Below are 22,183 nucleotides of genomic sequence, written 5' to 3' on the forward strand. Positions count from 1 at the left end.
GCCCTCTCCACTTTTTAGCGGGCAGCCTCAGGAGGCAGGCACCTGGGAACCCATCTCCAGATGTGAAGCCAGGCTGATGGAGTCACCTGGCTGGAGGATTCAACTATTGCACATGTTTTTAATGGTAATGAAAACCTAAGTACCCAGAGGAAACCTGTGAAGCACAAACACTAACCGCTTTGCCACGATGCTGCTATAGCCTGATGTTTGAAAGGGACAATGGTTGATTGTGAACTTCCAGGGTGCAAAGATGTGGGACAGTATTCCTCCATCGTGAGTGAATGCAGACGTCTCCTGACATTTAAGAACAGCTAAAACTGTAGATGAGACATTTGTGTGAACATGTGTGACAGTAATCATAGTCTGTTCTCTTGTCTCTCTTGTTGGCTGGCGTTCTGCTGCAGTAGAGGGAGAGGGACTAACTGAAACATGCACAACACAGCCCGTTTCAGAGGGCACTTGTGTTGTAACCCGACTTTGTTTTTGCAACACAAAACTGTGGCAAGTTTTCTTGGCAGCGCTCCCATTTTGCAATCACCATTTTTTTTAAAACTTTTACACAACCAGCAGCAAGTTTCATCGCACAAGCTCAGCAACTTTACCGCTCCTGTCCGCCTCCCTCCTGGCTGTAAAAATAGCAGCATGATTATGTCCTACGATAATGTTTGTTGTGCATTCCACCATTTCCTCCACAAAAGCACTCCTCCTCCGCCCTGAGAGCCATCACGCCCGGCACCGCAGAGAGCAACTGTCTGACCGGGATACCAGAAAACAACGCCATGCTAAATCGGTCCCCGTTGCTGACCAGCGTGGGTTTTATAGCAGGTCCCGGTGCTAATTTACAAGAGTGAGTTCAAAACAACAAGCCCTCACCACTGTGGATGTCCCAAAGTGTATTGGGAGGGGGTGTCTGGGAGATTTTCAGATAAGAAGTGCATTATGGAGCTGTGGGAGTCAGTAAACATCCACTATAGGACGTATGTGGGCTCCATGTCCAAACACTTCCTGCTATAATACACGGAGGCTGTGGTCATGTGATGTATACTTATGATATGTGCTGTACATGGAGGTGGTGACGGGATATTTAGGGAAGCCATCATTAGCACTGCAGCTGTATTTTGACATGGACATTTTTACCGTGATACATTTTAGGCAAAAAACAAAACTTGGTTAATCATTGTAATAAACACACACAAGGCAAAACAAATACAAGTGTTTAAACTACAGACTAGTGCACTGTAGTTGTTGCTAGCTAAATAAGAGTGTCCCAAGGGAATACAATTTCACCAATATACATTTTAGAATGCAGAAAAGCTGATTTACTCCTGAAAAGGGCTGGGTACCGTTACTACTCTCCCAATACTAGTACTCTACCGATACATGGTTTTTGATACCAATACCTGAACAATACCTTTTTCGATACCTAAAAATAAAAACACATTTTTGTGTCTAGAATCATAAAACAGAACAATAATGTTTATTCCTTTTTCTTCCATTACATTTCTTTTGCATTTGTATCATTTGTTTGAGGTGAAACAACAAAAGGCCATTATTTCTTTTCCACGTTTTTTCCCCCCAATTTTGCTATATATTTTCTAAACATTTTGCCCCAAATTAACCCCAGTTTTTCCATTTTTCCTGATTTTTTTTTCAACTGGTGTTTCCCTTTTTTTTTTTTTTTTCCTTTTTCTTGTGATGACTAACAACATCAACACTTGAATATACAGATTTTATATTTCTTTTTAGTACCTGCTTTTGTTACTTTCATTTTTTAGATACCAGTGGAACCTAACCCCTTTTTTCCCCGATACCAGACTGGTATCATTTAACGGTCCCCTGCCCTATAATGACTAAAAACATCCAGACATCCATTCTATGTTTCTTTCTACATTTCTACAGAAGCCGGATGAGCCCAACTTTTTTCTTTACGCTTCCTATACTGGGCTGTAACTTCAGCAAATATCAAGAAGAAACTGAAGTCAGTTTGTTTGATTGTTGAAATGTCGTCTCCCTCCCCTCCTGCTGTGACCAGAAAGCCACTCCTACTTTCCGTGAAAAGAACTTAAAAAGTTAACCATCAGGCTCCCTCCCCTCCTGATTGGACCCGACCCGTTCACAGGAAAGCTCATCTGATTGGTCAAAGTGATGGCATTGGGGAATCTGATGAGTTACCGAGATTACGTCAAATTTCAAGCCCAGGCGGTAAATTATATCTGATCTACTATATTAAATTATTGAATATTTAATCTTACAACTATCACTTGAAGACATGTAGCTAGTAAGGGGAATGTAATAGCACAACAATTAGTGTTGTTCTGATCCCAGTTTGTCCCATCTGATCCCGTACCGATACTTGGGATCAGAGGAGCCGCCGATACAGAGTACCAGTCTGATACCACAGCAAGTGAATAAAAACATGCAGAGTATATTAATAAAGCAGATTAAACAAAGTCTGTGCACTGTGACGATGTGCTGCTTGATTGTGCGTAAGCGGAAAAAATAGAACACAAACGTCTTTATTGGGGGTCTTTGTCTTTATCGTCACCGACACCAGGAAAATCGCTATACATTTTTATTATTGTGTGCGGCCATAAACATTTGTATGCACCAACTGCTAATATACTGTGCTTGAAATCCAAATACAGTATGTGACAACTCTTTTTGCCACGGCATGAATTAACTACATCTTCAAATACCCCGTATACCTGAATCCTGTTTACAAAGAAAATACTTAACTCCTACTCCCTCCTTTTACCTTGGCCCCTGCTCGTACCGTGTGATTTATCCTTACCTAAGTGCTAACGGGGCATGCCTGTGTCCACAGAAGCAGCTGTGAGTGCGGACAGGCTCGGGCAGGTGGAGTAAGCAACACGGCAGGGAGGCTAATTTAAGAGCGCAGGAACAGCAGGGGTCAGGGAGGGCACCTGTTTGACTTTACCTTAGACACAAAGCACTCGGCGATGGCCACGGGGTCTGCGTTACACTGCTCCAGGTCCTCCAGGAGATTTCTGAGGGGGAAAAATAACTAGTGAGTAAAATGAGAAAGGTTTCTGCAGTAACCCCAGCATCTGCACTTCTTGGTTACGGCTTCATTAATTTGAATATCTCAGTCAGTTCTTCACCTTGCCATGTTTATAGTGCAATATGAATACAGGACTGCAACATTTTCGGACAAATAATGCGTTTAGATTAGCAAAAATCAAAATTCAGTTTACAATGGACCTTTAAAATAACTTTAGAGGCAATCATATTTGAGAGAAGACTGAAAAATTAACTGATATACTAAAGTAATACAAGAATCGCCTACATTTCAGAACATTTATATAGAACTGTTTATTGCTAATTGTGATCTGATTGCAAAGAAATGTGCTGATGAATAGAAATAAATTCTATTCTCAATTGAAAATCTTTAAGGTTTTTTAAGGAATACTGGCCAAACCCAACCCAAAGATACTGTACAACCTATTACAATACTCCCCTTCCAGGCATATCTTCTCCCAAAACCATCTCCTGAGGCATGAGTCACCCATTATTAGGTCGAAGTCCACCGATTATGCGGCCACTTCCTTGTATTCAAACTATGTAACATGCAGTAAAATACTTAGGCGTATGATCATTGTTTCATGTTTGTGGCATGAGGTCACTGTGAACTCCGTTTAGGCTTCCTCTTTACTGGTTCTGTGTAGTCTGCTGCACACAAATGAATAGGTGCGGCCCCGGCAAATGTGCACATTGGGGCCGAGGACCACCAGCACTGTGTTTGACCGGCCACATGAGCGAGCACAGCCAATGGACGCCAGTGTGGAGACAATTACGGCCACCACCTGACTATTACGGACCAAAGGCTTTCCACAGGTGTGCAGGCAGCCCGTTTCATTGGCCCAGCAGCTGAGCATGGTTTATTGGATATAAAAAAAAAACCACAGGGATGTCTGGACTAAAGTGTGTTTAAGGTCAAAAACGTTTGAGAGAAGACTGAAAAATTAAACTAATTCAAGAATCCTGTGCATTTTAGAACATGTTTGTAGAGATCTAAACTACAGGGTTAGTAAGTTTTATTCATAATAAGACCCCATGGAGAATAATTTGATGCTTAAACAAAATACTGTATTTTTCAATAATTGCGCGCTTTACAATATGTAAATCCTATTGGGCTCTATTGAATTTGCTTCAATGACAGGATGATTGTAACATCTGATGGCATTAATCACCGAGTTAACGTTAACAACAGCAATTAAAACAATTTCTGCAATTTGTGGGCTGAGTGCACATGAACGAACAAAAGAGAACCGGAGACAACACACATCCCTGTGGACACCCGCAGTAGACAGCAGGTGGACATTTTGCCCCTTTTAATAAATATAATTTTAATAGTGCTCACTATTTGAAAAAGCATCATCAAACAAGAACAATTATTTTATTTAACTTTACATGAAACCCCACAGATGCTTTATGGCAGGAGTCGAATACCTCTAAGCTAAGCACTGGCCTAGTGTCAGCTGCAAAAGATTGGAGCTGTATTTGGCTAAAAATAACTTGTCTTTCTCTATGTATTCACTTTGATAGGCCATAAATAATTAATACACATACCCACAATTTCAGAAGACACAGAACAGGTTGTGCAGAGTGCCTATGGACTGACCTGTTGAAATGGTAGATGTCCTGGATGTTCCCAAACAGAGAGCCTTTGTCCTCTGGGCTCAGAGCTGAGACAGACTGATCGTTGATGCTCTCCAGGTAGTCCTGCACACAAGTCGATGGACAGGGTGAGCAATATTACACATTTCTACAGTGTCGGGGAATTCTTACAACACCAGTAAGAGGTGGTTTTAGACCAAAGTGATTTAGATCTGGGTCATTTAAACAAATGTGACTCCAAATATGCAATAACTCGTAATACGTTTCCATATTTACACCCTTAACTTGAAGCATATGTGCATTGTTATCACCTCATTAGCATTTGTTAGCTGGTGTCCTTAGGCTTTTATAAACAGCCCGCTACAGCTACCACACATGCTTTATCAGTTTATATAAGCTCTCGCCATAAAGTCTGTAAGGACAGGCTAGACATTACAAGGCTGAGAAAACTACCAGTGTGGGCCCAACAAGCACTAACAGACTCATATAGACTCTGCATATTTGCAGGTTGCTTCCTGAGTGTTTGCTTAGTGCCACTCTACTGCAGCGGTTTGTGTTCCCAGTAATGCTCCAATTATGGCATTATTACCATATTAGCCAAAGACCCAAGTACAAAACCAAGAGTGTAATGGTTTGTGTTAAGTCTGATATGAAAATATTATAATTACGCACCAATTTCCATTCATTTCCATTTCCGTTCCATTTTTTTTTGCCACAGGCTTTTTGCAGCTGTGGCTATTTAATCTCGCAATGCAAACGCCAATATAGACAAAGCAAATACATTTCTTGACATGTGTATTAAATGAATTGAATGAACCCATCTAAGGTCAACAATCGGATAAATGTGGCTTTATGAATGAACGTCATCGGAATATTAGCTCCAGGCAAACATTTAGCGGAGGGCGTTGAGGAAGTAGCGCTAAGTCATACTGACAGGTAAGACGGTGCTAAAGCCAGGGGTCAAGCTAGGGGTCATGTTGAGATGGTTCGCAAGGTGATGCCTTATTAGCCACAGGGTCGCGCATTCGACCCCCCCCCCCCCCTCTCGGCCACTCAACAGATAGAGCCTGCCAGTCCGAACAAAGGGCAGCATTTAGCAACACGAGCTAACCTTCTCCCATAACACGTTCAAGACACGACATGCTCTGACGTTAAACATTAGCTTAGCACTGTTTTGCTACTTTAAAGTGCGCCGCCGAAAAGGAAGTCAAGACATTGCTCAGGGCAAACAGACGTCACCTCATTACATTACAATTTTGTTTTGCATCTTTGTATTTCAGGATTTATAACTGCTTTGAATACTTTGTTAGGTCAGGAAGCTAACCTGCTACAGTAGACGTAACCTTATAACCCTTTATAAAACCTTCCACAATAGCATGAAAAAATATTCTTTTTTTTCTGGTGATGCAAGCTCCTTTTGTAGCCACTGCTGCCCTGCTGGGAGAGAGGCTGCTACTCTGTGCTATTGGCCCCTCTAACAACCACCAATTACTCCCTCACACACCACATTCACACTGGTTGGTGAAGTGTCTTGCCCAACGACACAATGGCAGTCTGTGGGAGCTGGGAGTCAAATGATCAACCTTCTGGTTATAAGACGAGCCGCTCTACCGTCTGAGCCACTGTTGCACAGACGTGCAGCATTTGGCCAACCTCAAACACAGTTCATATGAACAAAACAAAAAAATCATTCTCCGGTTAGGTTTTGAACTACAGTATAATATTGTTTGATATTTCCTTTAACATACTGTCACATTTCTATTGGAAAGTAGTGACCAGTCCAGTCCAGTTGCGTTGGATTTGTGACGCATTCAAATGGTCAGGACAGGAGGAGGCTTTGTTTCTGTGTGGAGAAGTGATTGGCTTCAGTTACGGACAAACGCTGAGCGCTCTAAACTAATCAGGTATGGCGGCTATTTTTGTATTGCTGTCAGAAATGAAAGATGATCAAAGCTTGATCCAACAAAGTGTGCTTAGCTCGCATTTGGTCCTCCATTAAATTCATATGGACCTAGTTTATTGCCTCCTATTATTGCCTTTTACACAGAACATCACAAAGAAAACCACATCATGGACTGGGGTGGATGATGATCAATGGGATATGCAAACATTGTTGCTGTATAAAGGAGGAAATAGAAGAAGAACTGTATTTAATTATTTTATCATTTTAATGCATTCAGTTTTTGTCTTTCAGACTCTTTTTATCCATTTCCTTTCTCTAATATAACCTTTCCTTGCATTGGTTTAGGACAGGTCCACATATGCGCCGGGTGGTCGGTCTGCAGAATGACAGTCACCGGGTGAATAGGTGCAGTTGCTTGGCTCTGTGCGATGTTTTTCTAACCCACTTTGAGAGCGGTTATCTGACAGAGAGATCCCTCTTCCTCTCTTCCACCTCCTTTATGGCTTTTCCTCACCTCCGCGTCCCGACCGGAGCAGGGGGGCGGGTCATCCATCAGGGTGACAGGCCAAAAACACCAAACCCTAACCTCTGCATGTCTGCTGCTGGAGCTGTGGGCTTCCTGTGACTCAGAGAGCGTTTAGCATGTTCGGGTCATGGTTTCCCAAAAGGTGAAGTAATTGGAGCGCTACTGACAGTAAAAAGGAGTGGAAGCAATTAGAGGTGGCTCGAGTTGAGAGCTCTGAAGAAATAAGTTCTTTTTTTTCCCCCAGTAAATCTTATTGCCCAAAACAATGCCCCGATGTCCAAAAGTACTTCATAAGACCAGACCAGAACATTTCACTTGAATATTTCTGCTGCTGATTAGCATTAGGTCACGATAGCTTCAAAATCTCTCCTGACACGCATCCAAATTCCACCTCAACACGTGTCAAACACTCTCCATTTCAAGTGGAGCTTGGAGGCTTTTCAGGCCAAACAAACAAAATGTTACACCCTCTGTCTAGTCTCTGTGGGTCACAGGCCCTGAAGCAGGATTCAGATCAAAAAGTATGTACCTCTGGAAAAAGCTGAAAAGATTTACGCCGGGCATTAAAAAGCATTTAAGGGATGTAAGATTACAATATGAGAGAGAGAGAGATACACGATCAAGCTCCCTCCCCCTCGCCGCCTGATTGGATCTGGTTCACAGGAAAGCTTGTCTCATTGGTCAAAGTGACGGCACCAGGCATTCTGATTAGTTGCTGAGATCAGTAAAGAAAAAAAAAGAAATTAAATATTATTAACATTATATCAAATTGCAGGCCCAGGTGGTTAATTATACACAATCTAAAACATTTTTAAAACATTTAAAGTTACAGACTGTCACTTTAAAAGTCATGATGTGAATTGTGCAGAAATGAAGGCCTTAAACTTAAAGGGACTATACGTTCCAACAATCTCCTAATGTGTAGAATGAGCCCAGACCTGTTCACCACAACAGCCTCTAAAATCCTGCACTGTCACTCAGAAAGGTGTCACTTAGCTTAATATAATGCACGAGCTTAATATAGAAGCTGCAGTTACACGCATGACCTGAGGTGGCAGTAGTGAGTATAAAATGGCTAACTTGCATCTAGCGCAGACCTGGGCAAAGTACGGCCCGCGGGCCACATCCGGCCCGCGAGATGATTCAGTCCGGCCCATAACTTGTAGGGCATAAATTCATAAGCATGTCAAAAAAAAAAGTAAGTCTCTAGCTCATTCCTGTGCGGAGTTATGATTTTTTTTTTTTTATTACCAGAATGCTCACTCCAGCCACTAGGGGGCAGATTAAATAAGAATAAAAGTAAAGAATTCCACAGGTGTCCAGCAAAGGGCACTGGCATAATAAGATATAAGGATATAAACAACACATTGTGTGACTTGCAAGTGGGATATGGACAGTCTGCCCCTGGGCAGCTGTGGCTACAATAGTAGCTTACTACCACGGAGTGCGGAGTGAATGAATATTGACTACAATGTAGCAGAGACTTGTGACACAGGCTTGTAAAGTGCAATAAGTGTAAGCCGTTTTTATGAGGCCACAGTCCTGCCAGGCTCATCATTATAGATTTATTGAAAAAAAGTCCTCAATGTATTTTCCCAATCAAAACATTTTTTTTATTTTGGAGCTTTTGTTCATGGACCCCGGCGATACACTCCTGATATATTATACTTATATCCCGATATAAGTTTGTGTTATTGTTGGTGCGGCCCTCCGACTCAATTCAGGCTCCTCATGTGGCCCCTTATGAAAATGAATTGCCCACCCCTGATCTAGCCCCTTTACATGTCATTCGAAAGCAGTAATTTGGATTCAAATTACTGCAAATTACTGCTTTTCACGGCATAAATTGTAGAAAATATAAAAATAATGGTCTGAAACAATTTATTTACCTTATTTGTTATTCAAACCATGGATGATAGATCATGTGTTCGCACTTGTGTCCTTAATAAAGATTTAAATGAATGAATGAAGGACACAACTGCAGCTTTGGCTGAAATTGTGCTTATTTTTTCCAATTTGCTTAAAGGGACTATAAGGAGTTTAAAAATGTTTAAAAAAAAATGTATTTTCCTCCCCCTACATGTTCCAGCCATGTCCTAATGTGTAGAATGAGCTCAGACCTGTTAACCACAACTGCCTCTAAAATCCTGTACGGTCACTCAAAAATGTGTCACTTTGGCCCGAATTGCCGTCATGCACGAGCTTAATATAGAAGGTGCAGTTACACGTATGGCCTGAGGTGGCAGTAGTGAGTATAACATGGCGAACTTGCATCCAGCCCCTTTAAATAGTGCCTGTTTTATCCAATCAGCTTTTGAATATTGAAATCCTCCTCTTTTCTCTGTTTAACTGAATATTTGCCAATTGTAAGAAATGTAATTTGCTTATTTTGGCTTATTTAGGTTTATGGTTTTATAAATATAGTATTTGGGCATTTAAATGGAATCAGAAAGTGTTCCATTTCATTTGCTGCTGCCTGTATGAAAACAGTTTTGTTTGGTTCATGCATTTTTCAGTTCAGTTCTCACTTGCTCACAACACAGTGGCTGATTGAAATAAAGTACTGTCTTCAAAGCCCAGGATTATGGTGGAGATCTATGTGGAACTAAGGGATCGAAAAGTACTTAACAAATCTTGGATACTGCAGATTATAAAGAATCGTAATGCGACATATATAACAATTTAAGTTAAAGTCTGCTTTGTCTCCACATGCCTTAAATGGAGAAAAGGAAGAAAAAAAAATCCCATGCTGTTCCAATGGGCCTGCAGAGAACACACATCGCATCTGTGCGCCAGACAAAGTGGAAACACAATCCGAAATCCCACAGAAAGGCAAACATTCACAAACAAACAGCTTTCATTCTGACCGGCCTATTCATCAAAAACCAAAGGCGGTTGTGCACGCCGGTGAGCGGGCATGTGAAGGGTGTGCACGGAGGTAACCGATTTTACGAAAAGTTTTGTAGCCGGAGGCACAAAGGCAGAGCCAGCGTGTAACCTGAGCGCGCCACGCCCGCCAGCGCTCGCAGGTGACTTTATTGTGGAGAGGGATTAGAGAGGACAACAGGCTGTGGGCGTCACGTGTGGAAGAGGGAGAGAGAGAGAGAGAGAGCTCACCTATATACGCAAGAGTTATCAGGATTTAAAGGGCCAGCGTTCATGGAGGAGAAAACGAGCTTTACAGGAGATGAACTGACAGATTTACAAGTTACATTTAGACCCCAACGGCCCGTGCGGTTCACAGATGTCGGGCAGGACTAGTGTCATGGCCTGTTTACAGCTTTCACTAAATCGGTCACAATTAGAGCTGGGCACATTACATTTCTTACCATTCTTTAACAATACGAATTACGATACCTGAACGGTACTTTTACCATTACCTATACTAAAATACTTGTCATCTAGAACCAGAAAACAGAACAATAATGTGTGGAAGATCTGCAAATTTATAATACCCGGGTTATCTCCAATCTCCAAGGGGTGTCCAAACTTTTTTCATGGGGGGCCAAATACTGAAGCGTACATGGGGTGAAGGGCCATAGATCGGTGGTTAGTGCCTCAAAACCTCTGACTAGCTGAGGTTTCAGTTGTGCCCCATACCTTTATTCATGCTTAAAACCTTCATGCCACCTCTGTCTCACAATAACATGTTAGCTGTTAGGTTAGAATTGTGTAGAATTATCCATCCATCCATCCATCCATCCATCCATCCATCCATTTTCTTCCACTTTTCCGTTTCCGGGTCGTGGGGGCAGCTGTTGGAGCTGCCCAAATCACACTGCACCAGCCCCTTATGGCTCCTCCTGCAGGTGGTGGGACCACAGAAGGACGGCCTCACGGTTCTAACCGGGCCTGTTGGTCTCTCATAAGGGGCTTCTGAACCGCTCTTTGTCTGACCCGTCACCTATAGGACCTGTTTGCCATGAGAGACCCTAACAGGGGCAGGAAGCCCCCGACAACAGAGCTCCCAGGATCATTTGGGCTCAAACCCCTCTCAACTAATTTTGCAGCTTTTTTGTCATTTTTTTTTAATCAATTTTGTCATTTTTTGTCATTTTTTGGTCAAATTTTTGTCACATTTATTGTCATTTTTTTAAATCTTTTTTTTTGGTCAATTTTTGTCTTTTTTTGTCATTTTTTGTCAAGGTTTTCTCACTTTTTTTGTCACATCTTCATCATTGTTTTCGTCTCAGTTCTGTCGCTATTTTCCCAGCTTTTTTCCAGAAGCTTTTGGATTGGGGTAAAGCCAAACTGGAGAAAATGTGCTCGGTTCAGGTGGGAGTTAAGGAGTTACGGTGGCGTTTCCAGGAGGGGTGTAGAATTATTGCATTTCTAATAAAAAGGGCCTTCTTTGATGATTTGTTTCAGCAAGAAGGCCGAGGGCCACCAAAAATTGGTCTGAGGGCCGCATTTGGCCCCCGGGCCCCACTTTGGACACCCCTGATTTAACGGAACCCAGCCCTAGTCACAAAATAATACCAAATAGTACAACCATGGTTCTCACAAAATAACAGGAAAAAGCCACAATTACCCCTGTATTAAGATCGTAGCATTGCCTTCTTGATGGTCAGTATCCAAAGCAAGGATGATCAGGAACGAAGTGGTATTTTTATTGAGAACTTCTTACTTTTGCTCCACTACACTGGAAAAATAAGCACCATACTTTCTACCCCACAACATTTCTATAAAAGCTCCAAAGTAAAAAGCACAACCTTTCAAAGGCGTCATCATGAGAACAGAAAGGAAAGAAACTACTTGAGCAAACATTATAACAAGGATGAAAGCTTGAAAGGCTGATTCAGCAAAACTTTCCCTTTAGGTAACGGTGCCTTTAGAGTAGCCTTTTACTATTTATACTTTTCTTTTGTGCCGACACTGGATACGTCTTTAAATCACGCTGCCCCCTCATGTTTTTGACCTTGTCCCGACTCTCTTTTTAAAGTCCTGCCAAAACGCCCGGCTCCATCTTTGATCTCCCTCTATGCTCCTGTTTCCCATTCACTACTGCCTGCTTTCAATTACTGCGCTCTTTTACAGTCACTACGACTACGCTCACTGTTGGACTCACTCTCCAATCAATATGCAGGTCAGAGAGCTGAATTATGGGGAAAACGGCTCGCAATGTTGCAAATCGGTGTTAGCATCCAAACTGTGCTCACCCATTGCCGCTGAAGAGCAATGTTACAAAAAGATTATTAGAAAAAACGAATTGCCTGCACTTGGTTCTAACTTACATGACGAGGATCCTAGTCCCAACTAAAACAATCTTAGTCTCACTCTGGAGCCCTGTGCTAACACTAAAAAGGCCTAAACAGGCCTGTCAGTCATCTTGGGGACTTCTGGCTATATCAAGCTCCAGAGCATCTGGGAAGTATCGACACCCCTACTTTTCCTGCATTTTGTTATGTTACAGCCTCATTCCAAAATGTATTAAATTCGAAACAGGATTGTATCAAGGCACAGATCTGGGAAAGGGTACAGAGAAAAAATGTTGCAGCATCGAAGGTGCCGAAGAGGAAAATGGAAGAAGTTCAGAACCACCAAATGGTGAAATCAGAGAGAAGGTTCTGAGGAAATGGGAGACAACCATCCCTACCATAAAAGCCTGATTGGTGGAGTCCTGCAGAGATCAGGCAAGTTGTAGACACATCTCAAGGATGATCAGTGGAATAAAGCATGTACCTGAGCTCAGGTTTGCTCAGCAAAGGGTGCCAACAATTATGTATATGCAATATTTCAGAGTTTTATTTTTAATACATTTGCAAAACATTTTAAACAACTTTTTTCATTTTGTCAGTGTGGTGTATTATGTGCAGATCGATGAGGGGAAAAAAACAAACAAAAACAAATGTAATCCACTTTGGAATGAGGCTGAAGCATATCAAAATGTGGGGAAAGTGTAGGAGTGTCAATACCTTCCGGATGCACTGTATTGCACTGTCTCTTCACTGAAGTCAAGATACTACATCTAAACAACAGAGCAGAGCTGATACAAAGAAAACTGAAACTTAGGATTTGATCCTTATAAACTGCCTGGAGAGAAACACATGCAAACATCTTCTACTTTACTGCAGTAAAGCAGTTGAAAACAAGTGCGTGGTATTTGGATTTTCTCTTTGTCCAAGCAAACATCTTACCTCCATAATACTCCGCAAGTCCTGCACGTACGTCCTCTCCGTGTCCAAGATCTCCTGCACCACCCTGTCCACGTACGTCCTGGGCCCATGTCCCCCCATCCCGTTTGTGGACTTCTCCTTGAACTCCGACATCGGCGTCTGGGGGTGACTCTGTCTCCCTTGCCCCACGATGGAGTCCCCATCGCTGCCCTCTTCCAGCTGCTTGGTGGGGATCAGCTCCAGCCGGATGGCGCCGGAGTCCCGGTCAGAGTTGCAGTTCGGGGCCGACACCAGGGTGGAGCGGCTGCCCAGCGAGCAGTGGCTGTCCCGGGACGACGCGGAGGAGGAGGTGGAGGTGTAGCTGATGGGGCGGTCGGCAGCGTCCAGGGCGGAGTCCATGCTGTGGGAGGAGCTGTAGCGGGAGGGGGCGTGGCGGAAGGTGGGGCTGCGCAGGCACCGCGAGCTCAAGTCCGAGACGGCGTCCGGCACTTCAGGCAGAGGCGGCAGCGCATCGGGGAGGTAGGTGTAGTCGTCTGGAGGAGAGAGCAGACAGACGTCAACGGCTGTTTCTCAAAAGAATGCCCGTCATTTCAATTTAAAATTGGTGCAGATAAGGATTTGATTGTGGTAACTATGGTAACTGTCAAAATGCAGAATTTTGGACTTTCATTGTTTATGGTTAATATCTGTCATGTAACTAAACTGAAACTGTCCCAGCACATATGAACTAAGGTCACATGACTATCTCAAAAAGGTGTCCAGGCCAGACACGCCTCAGAAGGTAGAACATAATAAGCGACACTTCACCACACCCGTGATACTTCTGATGACGGCATGTCAAGGTAAAGATTTCAACATCTCGAATACTAGTGTCTGACTAAATGAACACTGAAAGTTATACTGAAACACAAGTAGACACAATGAACGTTACGAAGTTCAAGTGGAGACAATGTTCTACATTATGTGTTAGATGTTGCTCAGATGAATGTGACAATCACTTCCAAATAAAGATCAGGGAAAACATTTGGACATTTCTTCTAAGACATGTCTCTCCCGTTGAGTTGGCCCCTGCTCCAACTGAAATTATGCCATGACATTCTACACACAAATAGGGCTGAACTATGTGAACAAAATTTCATATATCGATATTCATGCCAGATATCTCGATATCGATATGATATAACTATGGGATAGGTGAAAACCAAGCATTTTTCAGAAAGTAATATAAAAGTAAATAAAAACATAATGATAAAGAGTGCAGCTTTATATCTTGCTTTTTTCTATTTGAATGTTTTGAATGTTAATATCTCGGTATTGATATGATAACGATATATTGTTTCTCGTTCAATATTAATATCTTGAATGATCATACCTCGATATCGATATTATAACGATATATCTTTCAGCCCTACACTCAAAGTTGCCATTCAAAGTGGAGAAAGGGAGTCTTAATTGTATAGGGCTTTTCACATGACACAAGACAGGGCTGTGTCCAGTTAAACGATACCAATATGGTATTGGACATAAAAAATAAAAAAAATAAAAAATCTTTAGATCCGAGTTTTGATGATGTTGGTCCAGGGATAGCATAAAAGGAAGTGACTTAAAGGAAGTTTCTCCCCCCCCATTTTTCCCCCCAATGTATTTTCATTCCCTCACGGTCCTCATCACACCCTTGCTTAGCTTCAGAGCTTCATACTATTGATTTAATTGTATGATATGTCCTCTTCATTTCCAATCCCATGATATCATCAAAGTGTTATCTGTCCTGCACTCCTCCTCACACACAGGCTTCTGCAGAGCTAACACATTCAAATACATGCGCACTTTCCACGCTGTAAGAGCGCCTAAAAGGACGCACTGTGACCGGACTCTGGCGTTTACAACAGACGTGTTCATATCCCACAGCCCTGCTCTGTTCAGGATACTTGGCATCGCAGTTCCACACATTTCCAACAACTGCTGCCAATCACCCAGACGACCGCCAAGGACCGGCTTTCATTTGTACTGATTTCAACTCAAAATGTCGTCAAAAGTTCAAGATCATGAAAGGAAATTGAACAACGGTTTACAAAGCACAAGTCAATATTGAGATGATATTGAAATATGCCACATGTACTGAATGGTTTACTGCAACTCCTGTAACAACTGCTACCACTATTTCTGACCGTTACAGCATTTACCTCAGGTACTCACTATCAAACTTTTCAGGCTGCAACTGTTCACATCTGGGGACACTGTAAAATATGTTTTGATGACAAGGGTCAAAACCAGGAAAATCTGCAACATGAATTCTAATTTAGTTCTTTATATTGCTAGTTGATGCATGTGTTGTTCCAAACTGTAAAATACATAAACCATTTCATATTTTTTGGTAATAATATCTTGAAATAATCTTGGGGGTAAAGCTCACCCCTGAGGTCCGCCACTTTCGGAACTTTAAAGCCACAGCGCATTCATTTTATTACAGATACTTCCATAACTGAAAAACTACAAAATGACCAAACAAACGTCTCGTCCCCATAGATATGAGACTAAAGGTGGCCAAATATGAGATTTCAATAGGTTAGGGCCTCATCTATGTCGATCTTATAATTGGCTGCCTTTAGTCAAAATCTTTGATCATTCAATACAAAAATAGCATTTTCAAGGGGCATGTTTTGTATTGCTCACAACAGTGTAATCATATATAAATAATAATATATACTTTACAGAGTCTATTAAGTACACTCTTATAGTATACTTGAAGTGCAACTAAACATACTGTCATTAGGTATGGGCTGGTAGTTTTACCAATGCCATATCTCTGTAGCAAAACTTTACAACAACTTCACATTCACACACTGCTACCTCTAAGGGTACTACTACTACTACTACTACTACTACTCTTACTACTTCGACTCTTACTACTACCACTGAAGTAGACTGAAGTAAAACGGCTTCCACCGCTCCACTATTTATTTGCCCGTGTGCTGTTTGCCAGAGAATTACAAGCAGGCAGATTGACTCTAACCTGATTACTAGGCCCATTCTCAGGGTATTTGAATGCAGGCTCTATGTCCTTGGAAGCGGAGAAGCGTGGTACTGTGTGGGGCTTGTATACAGGAGAGTCTTTGGCATCGGGCTGCTGCCAAACTGGCTCGGCAGTCCGGCCTCCTGTCCGCAGAGAGGGATCCGTTAGGACAGCACACGGTCGAGTGGAGGCGGGCCAAGCAGCGCCAATGGAACACACAAGAAGAAGACTGGGCTAATGTTGTGCTACGAGGGGTTAAGAATGAGCAGGTTATTTTCACATTACAGAGTGCGGCAACATGGCAAGTCTTGAGCCGCTTCATTTGTGTGGGAGCCAGCTAATTGTGAATGTAAAAGATAAAGGGGAGAGGAAGGACAGCGGCGATGTTACTGTCCAGGTGGAAATCGCGTGGGGTCACTGTGCATACATAAAGCCCATAGAAGCGATGGCGACTGTTTTCACTTTGCGATGAGAGGAATAAGCTTTGCAGGAGATGGAGGGGTGAAGAAAGCACTTCCTGGATAAAAAGGACCTGAGGAGGAGCTTTTTGGTAGCTGCTGCCACGCTGCTAAGAACATCCACCAGGGAAGACCCAAAGATTACTCAAAAATGCGATTGTCGTTTGCCCTGTGAAGTCAGGCTAGTTCTGCGCACAGCCACAACTTTAACCTCTTAATCCCAACTTTAACAGAGTGCATTTTCTTTAGTTCGGCTTTACCCAAATCTAAAAGCTGCTCGACTGGAGTTATCGGCCAGCCTCATTTGAAAGCTAAGACCGTTAGCGTTGCCATCACTTTAACGTCGTATTTTTGGTGCTTTTTTTTGTCACGTTTTTGTTGTGTTCTTTGTTACCCGTTTTGCTGCATTTCTTTGCCTTTTTTGTTGCGTTTTTGTTGCTTTTTCATCACTTTTTTTGTCACATATTTTGTTGTGTTGTTTGTTGCTCGTTTAATGCTTTTTTTTGCTGCGTTTTCATCTTCATTTACGTCTCAAGAAGCTTTTAGATTTGGGTGAAGTCGAACTTAAGAAAATGTGCTTGGTTAAAGGAAAAGGCAACCGTTTTTTCACACTGAGATATGTTCTTGCCTGAGCTTAGACAAGTTGATACGTACCTGTCTGGTCTTTGTGTGTGCGCTCAGTCACGCAAAACGACCAAAGATGTTGTTAGCGTTTGGCCTCTCCCAGTATATTCCTATAGCTCCAAACGGGGGTGAAGTTGGAAGTTACCTAGGTCTTCCACGGGACAGGTACACATCAACTCGTCTAAGCTCAGGTAAGAACATATCTCGGTATGGAAAAACGGTGGCCTGTTCCTTTAAGGCGGGGGTTAAGAGGTTAAAACCAAATCACCTCATTTCCAACTAGAGCTATGTTTGCGATAAATGATGCATCACCCTGTAAAACGTCTGTATAGACACACCTTCATTGGATTTCATGTCATGTCCAATTTCCATTACAAAGCCGGGTATGTGTGAGGAGAAAGCTGAGCCTTTTCGAACAGCAGCCAGAGCTCATCATCAAAGCCTGTGGTGGCAGTGACCCGGCGCTTCACTGTTGTGGAAACAGTCGGATGCCCCGCAGGACGCTTCCACAGTGGCTTGGAGGTCCCCCGTAAAGGCTCGCATCAAAGCTCCTCACGTCAACAGATCAGGTTCAAAAACTCAACACTACAAACAGGATTCGCTCAACTTTCCCATGTAGAAGCTGAGTGGAGGACATAGAAGTCTTTGTTTTTAAAATTCAAATAGCACCGAACCAAAAGTTACATAACTAAGGAAATAATATAGACTGGGTGTTCTATTACATTCCGGATTAGAATTTTAAAACCAGTTGTTAAATTGAAGGCATTTACATATTGCACTCTTGGATCTTCAGAAGGTTCTAAGTAGATGTTCACAATGCAAAAGGAAGAGATGTGAGTGAGACAGCAAATTGAGTATGTAACTTAATGATCAAAATATGAATGACAACAGTGTATGACAACTGAACACATATACATAAAGAACTGTCCCCCATGTTATGAAGTTCGTACGCAAGAGTCTCGCGCATTTAAAAAGTGTATAACACATTAGACAAAATGTTTGCTAAAAAATAGTAGTTAACACAATTATATAAAAAAAAAATTCACCCAGATTTCTTTAGTGTGACCATATTTGTGATGTTTATAGTTTCACTTCCTTATTGGAAACAGACAGGAAGTGACATAGACAGAGGCAAACAATTTTAAACTGTTACCGTGCCGACCATGTTATGTCCATGGGAAATAAGTCAAACTGCTATGGAGCTTTAAGATAAGATAGCCTTTATTGATCTCACAATGGAGAAATGTACTGTTATCTATGTCACTTCCTGTCAGTAGCTTCAAAATTCAAATAAAATCATTTTTTTCTATCTATCTATTATGATTATTACTACTTACAACAGATCCATCTAAATTAGTCATATTTTCAGACTCTCTTCCTGCAGGCCAGTCTTATTACTATTGATCAAAAAGCTATTGCTGTGGCTTATACCTCTACAAACACGTGTCTCTTGTATTTGTTATATTTTGTAAACGAATGTTCAAACATGACGGAGATAAGCTTCAATACAGAGGCGTCTCTTGAGAGTTTGTGCTGAGTGATGATTTGCACACATGTCGGTTTCGTGGGATCTCCTCAGACACTCATACAAAGACAAACCATCCTAAATCATTTAAACAGATTTTCTGCATTGTCTTCAACTCTCAGCGATGACAAAACAAGAAAACAACAACATCAAACCATATACCGTAAAAGACCGAAGCATAAAAAATCCCATCTAATGTTTTACGGTAAAAGGACAAAGGCAAATGGAATTTGAAAAGGCGACCTGATGTCAGTCCTGAGGCAGTCGAAGTGCACCACACATCCTTTGAACAATCAAGTGAAAGCCTGAACAATGGCAGCGGAGAGGTTCTGATGTGGTGGAGGGTTACATGTGTAAATGCGCAAACCAAAGCAAGACCGCTTTGACTCTTCACAGGAAAATGTTGGATTTTGGGTACTAAAGATGACGATAGTGGTTGACGTATGACGCTCCATACAGTAGTAGTTTGTATAAAGTTTGGAGTTTTAACAAAGCAAATACAATTCAAAACTCCATGAACTGAGTTATTGGTTATTAGTTCCTTTGCCAAGAAAACGAGGAAGGAAAGCGAAGCGTTCCGCGAAACCGTCTCCTCAACGAGACGGGTTGATTATGAGCACATGTATGAGGCTGTCCTGCCAAATCTCGCTGACCTACTTTTGGACAATATCAGCGAAGAAGCAGAAAAAACAAACAACTTTGACATTCAGGCCGAGTGTTGTGGCACGGCAGACATAGCTTTGGTTTTTATGTTTCGGTTTCCTGACGTCAAAACTGACGGCCTTGGTTTTGGACATTTAAAGGTTTGCATGGTTTTTGATCAGAATGTATCAAGTCGCCAAAATAATTTTAACTGTACTGTTTTCTTCAGTGTTGTTGTAGAACTAAAGACGGCTTAAGAACCTTAACCTGTCCACGATGCGAAACTGCTGTATACGATAACACAAATATGTAAGTCATAGTCTGGAGATGGTACATCTGTAGGCACAGCCGCCCTTGGACAGATTAGTGAAAGTGTGGCTGCCAATCTGTGCCTGTAGCCTCCGCAACCTATAAACCCATTCACAGGAAAGGTGGGAGCAGCTGTACCCAACAGTATGCAATGCAATTAGCAGGGACTGAACAAATATGAAGAGAACTGTGCAAATGTTAGAGCTCAAAACTCTTGGCCCCACCTGCTGATGTCATGAGGTGGTGGTCATCTGCAGGGTTGTGTAATCAATTTGAATGGACGGCGATTCTTAAGTTGTGCCATATTATTTGCAAACAATCCTGTCTCCATAAGGTATGAATCCTGCTCACCCTGTAGTTTCCACTGTAGTTAACCAATCAATTATCATTTAGTGTATGCACAGTTAAGTAAATATCTTTATAAATAAATAATCTTCAAACATCTGTTTAATCTCATTTGCCCTTTATTTAACCAGGAAAGTCTAATTGAGATTTCAGAATCTCATTATAAAGGAGTCCCAGGGGGGACTAGGAGTTGTTGAATGTACAATTGTCTCATGAAAAGCGCTTTGTGACTAGGTCTGTGAAAGGTGCTATATAAATAAAGATCTTCTTCTTCCTTTATGAACCACAGTGGTCAGCGCTCGTGCCTCATAGCAAAAAGATCCCAGGTTCGATCCCTGCTTCAGACGAGGCTGTTCTGTGTGGAGTTCGCATGTTGTCCTTGTGCCCAGGTGTTCCGGTTTCCCCTACCTCTAAAAATATGTACAATAGGTTTCCCCTGGGACTTGGGAAATAAGATTCATAATCTCAGGGGGACTTTCCTGGTTAAATGAAGGTAAAAACAAAAAAACAAAAAAATGGAGTCTGCGCATGCACAAGAGAACATCAAACATTGTCCAAAATCTCAGATTTTAACATCTTTGTCTTAGTATTATGAAATGCGCCACAAATTCCAGAAATCTTGGCGGTTTGGACGGAACAATCCCAAGCTTTATAGCCAGCATATTGTTTTAAGACTTTTACAAACTGCTTCCTTTTTTTACTTGCTTTCCATAAAAAACATTTTTTACGTTAACAAATCTGAAATACCATATCCAAATACTATAGCATCATAAAGTATGCATGGAAAGTTTTCTTGTATCATAACAACCCTTAACCAAAATGCAGGAAAATAGAGTCAGAGAAAACTAACTACACTGAAGGTATTCACATCCCACCAATAAGCTTTTCGGCATAAAACCTCCCCCTCTCGGCTTAATAGGTAACGTCTTATCAGCACAGTTTGAAATATGTGTGTACATATACCACCGATAATGCATTCGTTTTTATCGCAGCCCAGATAAGGCTAAGTGAGCTAATCACTTAATGGTTCCTGGGCTGGCTAAAGCTACCAGAAAGGAGGCGGCTGAGTGTGTGCATGTGCGACAAACTGACCACAAACCAAATACAGAGACGGCAGGCGTTTCCGTCCATAACGAAACCCAAACACGTGCAGTGATAGTGCCAACGTTACTGTTGATCGTTCCAACATTTCAGAGTTAGGGGTACACCAGGGCTCCCTGTTGGGGCCGCTGGTTTTCTGTGCAAAAGGCTTTAGTCACTGAGTTTATAATTTTTTTTTTAAAATCACATTTTAGAGTTAGTGAATTTGATGATTTCTTTTCATTTTAGGCCCATTTGTGTTGAACTGTGGCTTCTTTTTTTTCAAGCAAAGAAAAATGGAAGCATTCGATAGCCTTTCTCTGGAGTTTAGGGAGGGGCCTTTACCACAGTGCTGTAGGTCGCATTAAACAGTGCCAAGTAAAAATGACAATATTCAGTTACAAGATTAGGCTGAACCGGATCCTTGTAATGGATCCGTAATGCCAGGACCATCTCTGGTGTGTTTGTGTACACGGATTAGCAGAGTGTGCAAGCGCAGAGCTATGGGAAAGCCGACAGCGTGCTAGAGTCCGACTGAAAAGGGCCCGGCTCCAATCTATGGCATTTGTTTAACTACAAAAAGAGCCGCAGTGCTCTGCCGTCCATCTGAGCTTTATACACGGATCATCAGCGAGGCACATGTTTTACAGAAAATGGTCTTTTAACACAGGCTGGATTGGAAATGTAATTTGGAAGCTCAAAAGCACATCTAGGAAAAACTATCCGAGATATTTGAAGCAGGAGGTTTGACATCACTTCAGTCATCTGGCAGGGCTACAGCCAAAATCCTGGACATGGCACGTTCAGATCTCAACAACAATAAACCAAGCTAATGAAACTAATATCAACATTTCAATAACAAACGGATAATTAGCACAGTTAGCCAAACAGAAAGGCATCCTAATTTAATGTCTAAACTTCCTTTGTGAACGGCGACTGCCATTGATTTGCTTGTTTGGTTGAAATTCCAGCCTCCTTCACTTCATTAGACACCAACAGCTCCC

The 22,183-nt window shown here is 42.0% G+C and overlaps 1 protein-coding gene across 2 annotated transcripts in view; it reads right to left on the reverse strand.

Moving 5' to 3' along the window:
- LOC306975196 (pleckstrin homology domain-containing family G member 1) overlaps positions 1-22,183 on the reverse strand; it is a 69,285-nt gene that overhangs the window by 25,094 nt on the left and 22,008 nt on the right. For both annotated transcript variants that reach the window (XM_079572647.1, XM_079572646.1), the window contains exons 2-4: positions 13,205-13,716; positions 4,643-4,743; positions 2,939-3,008 (exon numbers count right to left, since the gene is read on the reverse strand). In XM_079572647.1, coding sequence (XP_079428773.1) covers positions 2,939-3,008; positions 4,643-4,743; positions 13,205-13,582 — 549 coding nt within the window. In that variant the 5' untranslated portion in view covers positions 13,583-13,716. The remainder of the gene's footprint in view (positions 1-2,938; positions 3,009-4,642; positions 4,744-13,204; positions 13,717-22,183) is intronic.

This window comes from Gobius niger (genome assembly GCF_951799975.1).
Source record: "Gobius niger genome assembly, chromosome: 15".
Taxonomy (NCBI): Eukaryota; Metazoa; Chordata; class Actinopteri; order Gobiiformes; family Gobiidae; genus Gobius; species Gobius niger.